Source organism: Sinocyclocheilus rhinocerous, unplaced genomic scaffold (assembly GCF_001515625.1).
Source record: "Sinocyclocheilus rhinocerous isolate Xijiao unplaced genomic scaffold, SAMN03320098_v1.1 scaffold397, whole genome shotgun sequence".
Classification (NCBI taxonomy): domain Eukaryota; kingdom Metazoa; phylum Chordata; class Actinopteri; order Cypriniformes; family Cyprinidae; genus Sinocyclocheilus; species Sinocyclocheilus rhinocerous.
The window spans coordinates 247,936-263,330 of record NW_015663491.1 but is presented as its reverse complement, the minus strand read 5'-3'; the positions used below and the strand labels follow the sequence as shown (position 1 = coordinate 263,330).

At 37.3% G+C, this 15,395-nt stretch overlaps 1 protein-coding gene across 2 annotated transcripts in view; it reads left to right on the top strand.

Annotated features, from left to right (window-relative positions):
* The window catches only part of LOC107728840 (homeobox protein cut-like 1), a 153,033-nt gene that overhangs the window by 27,996 nt on the left and 109,642 nt on the right, over window positions 1-15,395 (top strand). For both annotated transcript variants that reach the window (XM_016539116.1, XM_016539117.1), the window contains one exon: window positions 11,236-11,346. In XM_016539116.1, coding sequence (XP_016394602.1) covers window positions 11,236-11,346 — 111 coding nt within the window. The remainder of the gene's footprint in view (window positions 1-11,235; window positions 11,347-15,395) is intronic.

Below are 15,395 nucleotides of genomic sequence, written 5' to 3'. Positions count from 1 at the left end.
CATTCAAATGCAAATGTTTATTTTAAATTCGACTAATATTCATTCTTTATTCACAATCTCCTCATCACAGGCAGGCACAGCACTCATTTCAGCATGTGTTCGTGTTTGTGTGTGCTGTCTGCGTCACTCATAGCACGTGCCTATATCGTGCACTATATCGAACATTTTTTTTCTATCGTTATCGAAGAAGGTGTACCGTCGATAAATATCAATTCCGTTTTATCGCCCAGGCCTATAATGAATATAATAATAATAATAAAGATATTATTAAAACTTGAATCCTTTTTAAGGAATAATCCATTTTCTTCCACAGTAAACCTCTGTTGTGCAGCACTTTGTTTGCCAAAATAAATTTAATTTCATTTGATTATAAATTAAATGATTGTTTTATGCCTTCATTTGATTACCAGAAAAAAAATCACAGGAACCTAAAAATGTATTTTTTGTTACACTTTTCATAAATTGTTGTAAAAGTAAAATTTTAATTAATTAGACATGCTTTTTGATTACTGAAATTGTATTATAAGTTTATATTATATTTATAAACTAAAATGGAAAAAAAAAATGGAATCCTGAAAAATTAAAATAGGAAAAAAACTTGATTTGGGAATAATTTTGGGGAAAAAACAACAGATTTCATAGAGCCCTGCGTTTAGTTGATTCAAAGTCAAATTCTTGCAGTGTACGCAGCTGCAGTGTAGACAGGTGTTATGCAAATCTTCCCACATAGTGAGGTAGAAATGTGTGGGCGTGTTAGAACGAGCCGTTTTAGGTAGGTGTGGCTGACTCTTAACTTTTATAAAGAATATCTCTTTGGATTTGAGACTTTAGTCTTTGCAACTTTACAGATCTTCTTTATGCACCAAGAGCTTGTAACACTCCAAAGAGAAAGGAAAAATTGAAATCGCATCATATGACCCCTTTAATTCAAAGTTGTGCCTTTACAATGTAGACTGTGTCATTGATTCTGAGTCACATGCTTGCAGTGTAGACCGTTTCACTGACAAATTGCAGTATAGACAGCTTAGATTATAATGGGAGTTGTTCTAGTTTTGTCATGTCATCTTGCAGACACACGTTATTATTGTGTATGCAAGTGAATGAGAACAACGAATCAGAACAATGCAGATTGGCTTCTCTGAATCAGTCAAACTACACTGTAATATCTAGTTCAGGTCACCGTCTACGCCCCCAGCCCTCAACAATTAACCGCTTGTTGTCTCGTGAAGAACAAACACCCCCTTCTTTCTTCTCTGCCCCGTTATGCTAATTTCCAGTTATGATTCTGAACATCTAATTAATTCAGTTTACAGCAGAGATTCCAGGATAAACAAACCTTGTATTAAAATGCAAATATGCAGAAGAGTTTGTGGTAGTTAGAAGCCAGACTCTGTCATGAAATTCTTGAAAAATAATGCAGCACTTGTGCTCGTTTTGCAAACCTCGCTTGCTCGGGACAAGCCATGTGTGTTTACGCTGAGGGTGTAGAATATTTTTATTGATTAGAATAGAACTGAATTGAGTGTAATCTATGAGAAACAGAGTGTGCTACAGGAATTTAATGTACCTACTAGGGCTGGGCGATAAAACGATAGCGATAATTATCGCTATATAATTTTCTTCGATAAAACGCTAAGAAGAGTAATAAGTTATATTATATCATAGAGTTGGGCGAAATGACCAAAGTCTTATATCACGATATAAGTAATTTTATTTCACAATAGCGATATATATCACAATATAGTTATTTTTGCTTTAAATAAAGTCTGTAAGATGTCACAATTTTTGATACCATAGAAATGTCATAATTCATGTCAATATTACAAAAAATAATACTAGCCTGAAAAAAACTCACGCTCACTGAAGATAAGTAAATTGTCAGTGATTAAAAAAGAATAAGAAACTAATTACAAGCAATAGTACAAAAAACTACAGTAGAACAAATAAGAAATGCTACAGTACATACATTGTATAAAGTAATCAAATGTATAAAAACACTGCATATTCCTCATTGTGTAAAATAAATATATATTCTTATTAAAGTTACTACAAAGGTGATTAAGTCAAATGCAGTGAAAAGATTTTCTCTCTGGCTGACTCTTAACTTTTATAAAGAATATCTCTTTGGATTTGAGACTTTAGTCTTTGCAACTTTACAGATCTTCTTTATGCACCAAGAGCTTGTAACACTCCAAAGAGAAAGGAAGTCCAGTCTCGAACTCTCATGCACCAAAGGTAATCAATACATTCCATATTACATATACTTATTTATTTTAAGCAGTGACCATGAGACTAGGGCTCCACCTTATATGACCATTTCCATCCAGGACTGAAATAGGTGGCCATAAGTAGGTACATTCCATTCCTGTGGCACAGTCTGTTTCTCTTGGGTTTCTCCAATGAGCCAGATATAATTGTAGAATTTCTTTGATTACACTCAATTCAGTTATATTCTAATCAACAAAAATGTTCTACAAGGGCAGGTATGTTTCCCATGGTGCTTTGCTCGCTGCGCATAATTTCATATTCTGTGGAATTTTATCAAGCTGAAGCTTTTCCCAAAGGCCTTTCACTGTCACACACTGCAAATATAAGCCATCAGTAGTTAGCTCTGGTTAACTTTTTGACTCTTATTAGTTATTATTATTTAAAGAAGTAACATGCTAATAAAAGTACCAATGTAAAATTTTATTTATTTTTTGCTTTTCTCTGTCAGTCATGATAATTGATTAGTTATGTATGCTGTGTGTGTGTGTAATTTTAACTAAGCAAAAGGAAAATTCTAGATAAACTTGTTCATTAAGTTTCATAGCCATTTCATGCAATACTGAGTCTGACGTGTACTTTTGTGGAGCCAGTAATTGTTTTTTCTTGACTCAAGGCTGTAATATTAACTCGGCTGCTATCCAGAAAGACAAGATGATCTCTACGCATCTTTTGTCATCCAGTCTTGGGACGGTCAAACTGTTTGAGAAACAGTTCACGTCCCTCCCAACCAGAGATCCACTCCCCAGATGTTGCCTCCACTCCCAACTGGAGATATAATTGCTTTAATTAGTTTCTCTAAAACCCATACAGTATTTGAGGAATGCTGTTATCAGTGGTGGAGGAGGCAGAGATGTATGTATTGGCTTGGGGAAGCCTAAACGTTTCTGAGGTAAAGGCATGCTGCTTTTATCTCGATAACAAATCGATGATTTTCGTTTTAAAGGTGCGTACTGTGCGACTGAAACAAGCAGTACTAACTTGTGCTCTCAGACCCCCTCAGATCGCGATTCTTCCAGTGCTGACTGAAAGCTTCTGAAGTAAATTGCTGATCTTGTTGCATAATAAATCAAAGGCGGAACGATGGTGGTTTAAAGAAAGAACGAATGAAAGAAATGAGAGGAGAAAGAAAGCGAGAATAACCTCTGGGCTTGTTCTTGTTCCTCCGCTTTAATGAACTGCGCTGTAAGCCCTTGAGAGCTCTGTTGATAGCAAACATGGCGTGTGAGATGGTGAACCGGTCCTGGATTCATTACAGCCGTAGGAGCGACTGATATCGCCAGCCCTGTGGACCGACCGGTCCGCTCTGACACGAGATAACGCTGATCTGTGAGAACGGAGTTTCTTAAAAAGATACTATCCTAATGAGAATATAGCGTGTCAATCGTAATCCCAGTTGTGTGACTCTGAGAAGCCTTCAAACTATTTCAGTTTAAACATGTAGAGACGTTCCCATGTTAACAAGTGCACGATCGCTCGAATGTTGACACGAATCAGGCCTGACAGATATAATCAGGCTGTCTAGGAAGCATTTTTAAAGGGTTAGTTCACCCAAAAATGAAAATTCTGTCATTAAATTCGTCTCCTCCGCATCACCCTAGTGCCATTTTGGAGAGTATCCACTGAATGCAAACAGCGTATGTTGTTCTTGTATGTTGTCAGCGTATGTTCTTGTGTCAGCTGCACCACACGGATATGTTGTTTTCGTTCAAATCAAAGCACAAACAATGTAGAAAACGTATCTGCGTGGCGCAGCTGACACAGAACAACATACGCTGTTTGCGTTCAGTGGATACTCTCCAAAATGCGCTAGGGTGACGCAGAGAAGACGAATCATTGAATAAAGTCGTTATTTTTTTTCTTTTGCGCACAAAAAGTATTCTTAAATTGTGTTCCGAAGATGAACGAAGGTCTTACTGGTTTGGAAATACATGAGGGTGAGTAATTAATGACAGAATTTTCATTTTTGGGTGAACTATCCCTTTAAGCAGTCGCTCGCTCCTGATGTCAAGCCTACAAAATAAATTGGAATTAATAATGCGTGTACAGTCTGTTAAACCGCCTCAAAAAACTCATGCCCTCCCCAGCTGATATGAAAGGGAGTGTTCTTCTGTCAACAACTGGGACATTGTTGCACTGAGACGACCCAAATGTACTGCATCATAATCAGCAAGCCCCCATAATGCTTTGAGTGTCTCTTAATTGGATGGAAATGAAGTCTGGTCTGTAGTTTGTCCATATCTAATGAGACTCAACCCCACGGTCCCTTGTTATTCACAGATTGTGCGTATGCGAGCACATCGTGCGTGCACTTGTGCGTGTTCCCAGGGGTTGCAACAGTGGGCTCTCACATTATAAAGCTCTGTGAACGTGGTGGTCTTGACAGACTGATTGGGTACCGCATGCCACAGTGTGAAGTTTCTGCGCTATCGCAAGTTCGCAACCTCCCGCAATGATATTACTCGCGCGCCTTTGTCTGATTGTTGCTGTGTGATAGTGGATCTTGACGGTGCGCCAAATCCTTGATTTGCAATTAAGCCATCTAAGCTAAAGGAGACAGGAAGATTTAGTGTATCATAGACTACTGACACAGATGCATTGTTCGTGCAGTGCGATTAGGTCATTGTTGAACTTTTTCAGACAGTGTGTGTAATTCAAGACGCAGAACAAGGAAGGAACTGAACAGATCAGATTGTGTCGTAATGCTTGTGGTTTGGTGAAAATGTTCGTTTATCCAGGGTGCGAATTGTGTCAAACAGTTAAATCAACTTTATTTGATTTTTTTTTCTTATTACATAAAAACCTGTTAGCATTTTGTTAATGCATTTATTCATCATGAAGGTAAATGCAGAGGCAATTATGTTTTATAATTCTGTCTGTTCAAAAGTTGTCACATCACATTTCTTAGCCTAAGAAATCTTTTTTTAATACTTATTATTTATTTTTTTTTAAGATCTAGGTTATGTTTAAGTTAAGTTTGCATAATATTCAGCTTCATATTTCATACATCTTTTCTGCAGAGATATTTAACAAAAACATTATGCCATGTGGTAATGATTTGACTCCTTTAATATGAATCACTGAATCATTGTTTTGATGATTTGAATTGTTTATTTGATCAGTGAATCATTGCAGGTGTGCGAATGAAGCTTTCGCACTTCTAAGACTTTTTAAAGTTAGTAGTATTGCCACTTTTAGTTAGCTTAGCTTAGCTACTCTACTAAAACCAAACTCTTGTGTAGTGAGAAAGGTTTCTTTTTTGTTTCCAGTTGAAATAGTGGGTTTGGGTGGGGTTTATCATATTTTGTTTTAAATATCCAATAGAATTCAGATACATCACAGCTATGAGCCATATTTTGTTACTTGGCTAGTCAGTTGCAGGTGGTTTGAGGGGGAGGGACATTTCATTCTGGAGAGCTTTTGATTGGACGAAAATCTATAGTACAGGTTGAGTCATTAATATTTTTCATCCGTTTTCTTGGAGGGAAAAGATTGTATATATTTACATAGATATTATTTGTTAAATGTTACTTATATTAACAAAACTTTAATGTTGATTTCATAGGGTCAAGTTTCCCTCTGCTCACTGTTCTTTGGTTCTCACTCTCTGAGGAGCAATTAAATTGTTGCTCACAGGACAGGCACTTCAGGTGTGAGGGCACATTGACCCATTTATGTGAAAACAATGTTAATATGCTTCTTCATTTTGTTGGTAAAGTCACACATCCGTGGCACTGCACCCGTCCTTTTACTCTGGCTAACTCCAAAGCATCCGTTAAGGGGTCAAATGCATTATTCAGGCTTTAGAGGTCGCAAACTTGAACACAATGTCGAGGGATCTCTTTTCGTGACGTGACAAGGTTAAGTTCACACTTCTGCTGCCAAATCTTTGGCGTAGGTGTTTAACAGACCCAACTGCAGCATACACAGAGTCAGAGCTCAAAGCGGCGGGTCTGCATTGAGATTAGTTGCTCACACAAAGCAGGTTTGTTATAAATGGTAGCAGCAATAGCAAAGACTTTGATAAAGGGCTTAATGGCTATGCTGGCGTAAAAATAGATTAGCTCTATCTGTGCCTAATGGCAGCCGTTGGTGCCTTTCAAAACGCACACATACACGTTCTTGCCTTTATTGTTTTTTTCACTTAAGTATAAAGTCATACCCTTCAGAAATCAGGTCACCTTTTTTTAGACCAAATGATTAAAGGCCAAGCTATACAAAACCTCAAACTGTAAAATCTGTTCAGCTTACTCAAGTACACTGGACAAACTTTTTTTTGTTGTTGTTTTATTTTTGGTTTTTTAAAAAAATTTTTAAAGGACAGTGAAGAGGTCGTCTCGGTGCGACTTTTGTGTTGACTTTAAAGAGTTTAAAACTGTTGATGTTATCTGTTTGTTAGTGTGCATGCTCTGACATGCATTTGCAACATCAGTAGTGCAATGATATTGGGCATGATATTGGGGAAAAACTAACACAGTTTACATTATATATATTGTGCAATATAATAATGAAAAAAAGTTGAAAAATCACTTTCACTCTGAAGACATTTTTGCGTGTGAACCATCCTTTTAGGGCTGAAAATTTAGGGAAAAACTTGATAGATTTGGGTGTTCACACTTGGGTTTACTCTTTACAAGAACCAACTCAAACCTCTATCAGCAATCATAAAGTCTTTTCACTTTTCAAAGTCAATATTTCCACAGTTTTTGCCCCATTTAATATAATTATTTTTAATAAAATTGAATTTGTATTCAATTTAATTTAATACAAATATTTAAATAAGAACTGTTTGTAGTAGTACAATTGTAGTGTATAATAAAAATAGAATATTTAATAAAAAAAAAAAATAGTGCATCTGTAAAATTAGTGTTAATAATTCCATCCTAATTTCTTCATTTTCAAATGCTAAGCCATCAAACTTTTATTTTGATATTTATATGCACTGCAGGTTTTAGAGTGAAGCACAGCACTGTGTTTATTTACACTCAAGCAGCTCATGATAAAGTGTTTTAGCATCTTAGAGGGGCTTGGTTAACGGTAAATAAACAGTGCAGCGCTTCACTCTGAAACCTGCAGTGGTTATAATTATTTAATTAAATCACAGCATGCATGATTTAATAATTGTGATCGATCTAAGCCATATCTCGTTATTGATTTTATTTTCGTATATCCTGCAACACTAAGAAACAATAAGAAAAAAATAGGACCAGACTTTGTTCTGTCCATTGCGAATGCACTTAATCAAGAATAGTGTCCAGAGTGGAACCAGTTTGGAAGAATAGGGTTAAAAAAAAGAGGTCTTGGTGATGTCATCCAAACTAAAAAATTTATTTAGAGACTGAGCAAGTTATTATAGTTTGATGGTTATTAACTACGGAATAATAAATACTGGCAAATATGACCAGGAATGTGATCTACAATTAGTATTATAATTTTTATTTTAGTTCACTTAACCAGCTTTTCCTGCTAACAGAATTATAAACCCAATTGTTCAGAATTATATCCGCCATTTTTAGTTACAGTACAGCACCCACGGCAGAAGTGTGTCTGCCGTCCCCTCTCACCTGTGTAGAGTCTTGCTTTGTTTTTATCTGTTCCTGACTGCCTCTGAGCTGTTGACCCTCTCCAGTGCTCAGGTGCTCTGTGGCACAGCGACACTGGCAGTTATACAGAGAGAGAGAGGGGGGGGGAGGAAATGTAATGGCCTGTGAGAAAGATAGGAAAACAGCAGCTATACGGAGAGAGAGAGAGAGAGGGAGGGAGGGAGAGAGAGAGAGAGAGAGAGAGAGAGAGAGAGAGAGAGAGAGGCCTCACTGACGTTTCCCTGCTGCATATGCAGCTGATAGTATCTGGCAGGGCCTGGCTCTCTGGGGAGCCCTGTAATCTGTTCCATCAGCGTTTACTACCGAACAAATTAACTAAGACAAGCACCGCCGCCTGAGCCAGCAGAATTCTTCCATTAGGAAAATTATAAAGCTATTATGGGGAACAATTTGGTACTTTATATAAACGACTCTCTTTGGAGGGCTACAGGGCTTCCTTGAACTACACCAGGGGGGTTGGATGGAATACCCCAGGGGGCATTAGCACTATTGATACCAATAGAAAGAAAAATCATGCTCTTTAATATCTCAAACCTTTCTCTTTGACAGCAGCAAGATTAAATGGAGAGTTTTTATTAAGTCTCTGAGAAGAAAAGACCCTAGGAAACTTGTGAGTTTCAAGCGAGACAGTCTCAAACTGTGCTCAAAAGATCTCTGTATAAATTAAAAAATGTATATGATTCTTCAGAAACCAAATAATCTGCTCTATTATATGCACATTAATTTTACAGCCTTATACTGTTTCTGTGTGTCAACAGTTGTCGTAGACCTTTTCCGCAAGGAATTTGAAAAACATCTGAGACTGCTAAACTTTATTATATATTATGATTCATATTCACTGCAATTGTGGATGCTCAACCTTAAAAATCACATTGTAGTATTTTAACAAACCTTTTTCCCAAGGACCTTTAGGAGAAACATCGGAGATGAAGTTGATACTTCAATGAAGTACCTTCTTAAGCCACGAAAGCGCAGCCTTTGCTGTATTATGATTCATACTTGCTGAAGTTCTGGCTTCACAACCTAAAAAAAATCACATTATAGTGTAAGACAAGAATATATATCATGATTGCATTCACAAATCAGTTCTGAAGTTGACATTTTGAATCCAACTCAGTCGTTTAGTTTAAATTATGAATCAAATCAACAGATTCTTTTCAATGAGCCCTTGATCCTGTTCACAGTTCAGAATGATTTATTCACAGATGGGTTCCTAAGTTGAATGTGCAATTTTTTGGTGTATTATGATTCATATTTCTTGTCATTTTCACTGGCTTTAGCAATCAGTTCTGAAGTTGACATTTTGAATCCACCTCAGTCGTTTAGTTGAAATTGTGAATCGAATCAACAGGTTCTTTTCTTTGAAAACTTTGATCTGGTTCACAGTTTAAAATGATTCATTCACATATGGTTTCCTAAGTTAAAAGTGCAACCTTTCCTGTATTATGATTCATATTTTCTGTAATTTTGGCTGCACGACCATAAAAATCGCATTATGGTTTAAGACAAGTATATATATATATATATATATATATATATATATATCATGATTACGTAGAGGTAATGTATATAGGCTACCCTTAATAATGCTCATGTCAGTGCATTGTTAGAGTAAACGCATTATGTCACAGTTTATTTCCGTCACGGTCTCACCGCTTGTATTAATAACAAGCCATTTAGGAGGACCAGAACCATAGCCCACTTAAATAGCATGACATTTTTATCTAAAACATGTCCCATTGACCCAGAAACCAGTGATCCACACCCATCTTTAGGGAAGGAATTTTTAAACCAGATTTGTCCCTGGAGATCAGCCCTCGTGCTTTTACCTTGCCAGACTAGCCGAACGACGCTCCGTCGGAGTGTTTTGCGGAGCCATGTGTCTTCCTGTGTGGAAGGAGGAGGTGATAATAACAGAGGAGAGTAAAACTAGGGTGAGACTGTGGTGACTCAGCCCCCCAGTTGTTGTGTTGGAGGTTTGGGGAGTCTGGTGCAAAGAGTTTCAGCCTAATTAAGTTGATTTGTTCCCAGCATCTGGCTCCCAGATGTCAGACGATATTCTTTAGCTCAGCTCCCTGCTGTTGAGAGGAGAAGAGTGGGACGGCAGGGACCGCAGACTGCTGACTTTTCACGAGGCCCACCGGGGGTGGGACTGCAGCGCGCTGTGGGTGACTGACGGATGCGGCGGCCAATCGCGGTGTGTTTGTCGCAACTTTCCTGGGAATCTGATTGGCTAGTCAGAGCAAGAGGTTTATAGCCACAGTATGCCTGCAGGTGCAAACCGAGCAGTATTCCCACACCTTATAAAACACGTGTTTCCTGCAAAATAGACGTGATGTGTGGCGAGAAGGTTCTGTTGTATTGTTTTTACAGCTTTCGGTTTTGGCGAACACGATTGGTCTGAGGTCGATGACTCTGCTTGTGGACAAAAAAAAGCTGTTGCTAACCTCTTCATACAGTGGTGCCAAGTTCATAATTCGGACTGAATGATTAATTTTTGAATCAGTTCTTAAGTTGACTCACTGAATCGTTTAGTCAAATTGTGAATCAAATCAACTGGTTCTTTTCAGTGAATTAGTTGATTTGATTCACAATTAAGACTGAGCAGTTCACTCACAAATCAGTTCCTATGTTGACTTTTGGAACCAATTTACTGACACTTTTAGTTCGAATTGTGAATCAAATCAACTGGTTCTTTTCAGTGAATCAGTTGTTTTGTTTTTCAATTCAAACTGATCTATTCATTCACAAATCGATTCTTAAAGTGACATTTTGAATCCAACTCACTGAAACTTTTAACTCAAATTGTAAATTTAATCAACCGCTTCTTTGCAGTGAATCAGTTGATTTGATTCACAATTCATTGATCAAACTGAGCAATTCATTCACTTATCTGTTTTTAAGCTGACATTTTGAATCCAACTCACTAAATCAAATCAACTGGTTCTTGTCAGTGCTTCATAATTGAAAGAAATGGTTCATTTCTGATTCACAATTAAAATTGAAGAAATCATTCATGAATTGGTTCTTAAGTTGACATTTTGAATCCAACTTGATTTATTCAGTCCGATTTGGATAAGCTGGTTCTTTTCAATGATCCTTCAGTGCTTTTCAGTGGTTGTTGGAACAAAGTTGGCACGAGTAAATAACAGGAAAATTATCATTTGACTTTTTTCCTTTCAAATCTGATGGTCACATGGAAGACAAATCGGTTCTGATAATCCAAAAACTGAAATAATTGCAAATTCTGTCAATCCAAGGTTGATATTTACTCACTTTTTTAACGACTCGCTGATGTCATGTCATTTATTTACCAAAACCGTTACTCTGGAACCTCATCTGAATCGTTTCCCTTATTTGTCCACAGAAAGAACTGGATGCCACCGCCGCAGCCCTGGCCAACAGACAGGATGAAAGCGAGCAGTCCAGGAAAAAACTCATTGACCAAAGCCGCGAGTTCAAGAAGGATACTCCAGAGGTGAGCAAAAGCGAGAAATGGAGTGAGAGACGATTTTCCAAATGATAGGAAGCTCAAAGGTAGTGGAGCGAAGGAGAATTTGAGCACCTAATTGTCATATGTCTGGACCGGCACATCCTGGTCTCATGGGTACCTGTGAAGCACCATGTTTCAGCAATTCAAATCAGTTGAATTTCTCCTGCTTGCGTTCTGCCTCCATTTTGACTGCTTACAGGATTTTAAACATGCACCCTGTAGAGTTGCGTTCTTGTTATTACGATTGTTCCACTTGAGTTCTAGATCATGGCCGCGCCGTTAGATTATTTTTCTGATTTTGCACTTGTCTGAAGCTCGGCATGGCCTTGTAAGAGAGGTCGGTAGCAGAGAAACCAGAGGATATTATGGTTTATCCATTTAGGGAATACTTGGTCTGCATGAATAGCGTGGACGGTCGTGTCCAGACCATAGGGTTGTCTGTGAGGTCATCTTCCAGGGGAAAAACCGACGATGCATGTTAGCAAGACAGTAAGGATCAGTGATTCTTTATTTACTGAAAACCGTCTCTGATCTGATAGAGTTCTGAAACAAACGTGTCCTGACAGTAGGAGAACCTCACGACCATTTGATCAGGATGGTTATCAGATGTTTGTTCTGTTTTGAAACAGAAAGATTATTCTTAATGTGTGGACATGATAATGTTCATAGACTCTTGTTTTCATACTATAGTATTTACAGACTCTAAATCTTTAATACCATGGAGCGTTAGTTTTCGCTCGCATATCGATGCATGACATTTTTAACGCATTTATCGATTTTGACTCTTTCATTATGAAATTTATTTGTAAATCAAATCCAGGTAAGATGTAAGAGCAGAATTTAGAATGATTTGCCTTTTTTAACAAATATTTTTATATATTATTTATATATATTTACATTTTATTAATATACATGTTAATATTAAGTAATTTTCTTTTATAAATTTCAACTGATTTAATAAAATAATAATAATAAGAAAACAATATATAATATAATTTAACTATAAAATAAAATAATATAAATGAATAAATTATAAATTAATAACTATAAATGTACATTGTTTCATACAAATCTCATATAGATTCTATATGCTACTTTAATGTTGTTTTCGTTCCTTAAAAAAATAACTGAATGTGTTAACATGTTAATTAAATAAATGGAAATTAATTTAGAATTACTGAATTATCTGTTTATACCTGAGGCTGTTTATTTGTTTGCTGTTTATTTGTCTCGATTTAGTATCGCGCTGAAGTCAATTGATAATGGGTCAGAACAGTGCAAGATTTAGTAATCAAGGCAAAGAAGTAAGAGAAAGAGACATCAGACAGCTGTCAGAAGACATCTGGAGTTCAAAATAACCTTGGGCTTTTCTTTTAGTCTTTGATTTATAATATCCTTATCAGCATAAGAGTGCTTTTGTGAAAATTTCAGACAGGTGCCTCCAATCCTCCAAACAGCAAATCCGTATAATTCCTCGCCATGTTTGGTTTTGAGAAGTCTCTGCCAACCCATCTGTAGTGTGGAGAACTCAAGGGCACCGTGGTGCTCTGGCCAGTGATATCTTTGATCACGGTTGCCGTCGCCTCCTGCCCTCCTCCCTCTCGCTCCCTCTTTCCTGCCTCTCGTTTCGTGAATTCCTCGAGAGTTACCACTCCCAGAGAGTGCCGATGAATAAACGGAAAATAAAAAACCTGTTTTGTCTCCGGAGCCTCAATAAATCAGTCCCCCTTTTCCATTTAAAATGTCCTGGGCTGCAATTTATGTCTGAGCTTAATAACCCGTTACTAAATTAATCGTGCTGGGGGTTTTGGCTGGGAGGCCACGCGTTCGGAGATTCTGTGAACCCTGTGAAAGAAAAAAAAAAAAGTCAGTCCGAGTGCTTTTCTGCCCGGTGCCCAAGGTGCAAGACATCAAGGGCCTCAGTCAGAGAGGTGGAAATTCTATCTCTGATGAGGGAAGCTGGAAATTTACCTTAATGACTGGGCTACTGGATGTGGAATTAATGTGCTATGGCTACCTTACTGTACCATTCCTTTAGACACAGGGCAAGCCGTAGTCTAACCTCAGTGGACTTTGTTGTGTCAGCAGTTTTTATGTTAATTTGGGATGTTTGTGCTTAATTTACTCAGAAATTTGCATCAAGTTCCTCTAGCTAAAGGAGCAAAAAAAAAAAACTAAACTTTCTTGACAAAAAAACTGAAGAGTTTTTGAGTATAATAATGCTTCATAATGACAAAAAAAAGCACAATTCAAGTATCATAAATGCCTTCCAAAACTATTCAATTCAAATGTTGATGCATTGATGTGTAACATTTGTGAAATATATTAATAATAATACAATATAATATAATGAAAATTTTTAAAAATACAGTATTTTGTATTTTGCCACACAAGTATATACACTAAGGGTGCGTTCACACTTGGCATGTTTGGTTCGATTAAAACGAACCCTGGTGCGATTGCTCTGTTAGTGCTGTTCATTTGAGCATGTCTGAACGCTGCCATCCGAGCCCTGGTGCGCACCAAACAAGCGGACCGAGACCGCTGAAAAGATGGGTCTCGGTCCGCTTCCAAACGAACTCTGGTGTGGTTTCGAATTATATATGAACGCAACACGGACCAAATACTTCTAAACGAACCAAAAACAGGAAGGAATGACGAGATGCAATGCAACGCTATGTGACATGATTTGAAGACGCGGTGTAACCAAAACAAAATGAGCAGAGGGCAAACGTGGAGCAGCGCCGCTTTAAGTCAATGCACCTTTTGTTTGGGGTGTTCGGTGAGTACCGTCACGATATATATACGTCATTCAAGCTGACCAGTCAGGTTGTGAACGTATCACTATGCCTTTAGGTTCGGTGTCAAAAATGCCAATGTGAACGCTTAGCGGACCAGGACCAAATGTATAATTTTCCTTTTTGGTCCAGACCAAATGAACCAAACTACAAGTGTGAACACACCTTAAGTGTGTCATCCAAATGAATATCATTTTAATATCATCTTTTTAATATCATTTCATTTTTGTTCCTTGAAAAGAAACTGAATTTTATCAGAAAATTAGGATATTGTTGCTGAATATCATAAAATCAATATTTGTAACATAAGTAAATGATTACTGGGGATTTAAAGCTACAGAATGACAAAAGTTTAATAATTATAGTCCGAAACTGCTTGTGTGCAAACTCTTCTGAGGCCATATGACTCCTTGATGTGAGAAACCGACTGAAATGAATTGTTCATGAATTGGATTTTTTTATCCTTTTTTCTTTTATTTTGATACTTTATGGTGCTTTTGTGTCCTTTTTGAAGCTTGAAACTTCCAGTCCCTAGAAAAGAGTGACCAGTATGTTATTTAAAATTTCTTCTTTTGTACTCCACTGAAAACAGGAAATCATACAGGTTTGGAAAGACATGAGGAAATAATTACACAATTTTCATGTTTGGATGAACTGTCCCTTTAAAGTTTTCAGAACTTGTCTGTATATATTTAGACTGATGAATTGCCATTTTTGTTTCTCTGTCTCTCCATATCCGTTTCCATTTTCAGTCCACTAATGTTGCACTGTTGTTGTTTAATTGTTATTGACTAGTTATTTATGTAGCTCCTTCATGGTTCTGCTTCGCCTCAGGATGCAGGTTGAAACGTTTATTGTCCGCTATGTGATGTCAATGTGACAGATAGGGATTTGTTAGGATGACCCGTTATTTTCCAGCCGATTACATAACGTCTGTGTTTTCCTCGCCATGCACCTGTGAAATAAATAATCCTAAGCAGCCGTTAAATTTGCCACAGATCACTTCATTTTGTCTTTTTTCATAAATATTTAACCCAAACAACCGCCACATTTGGCCCTATTTTCGTTTAGCTTTTGCGTGCTCATTTAGATGGAGTTTTAAATAGGATGTGATGGAGACTGAAAGAGACCAGTGTGTCGGCGCTGAAATTATATTCAGAGCTGCCTGCATGATGGAAATATTTTCATAAGGTCATGTGCATTCCCTCCCCTCTAGCTCACATATTTTGAGTTTAT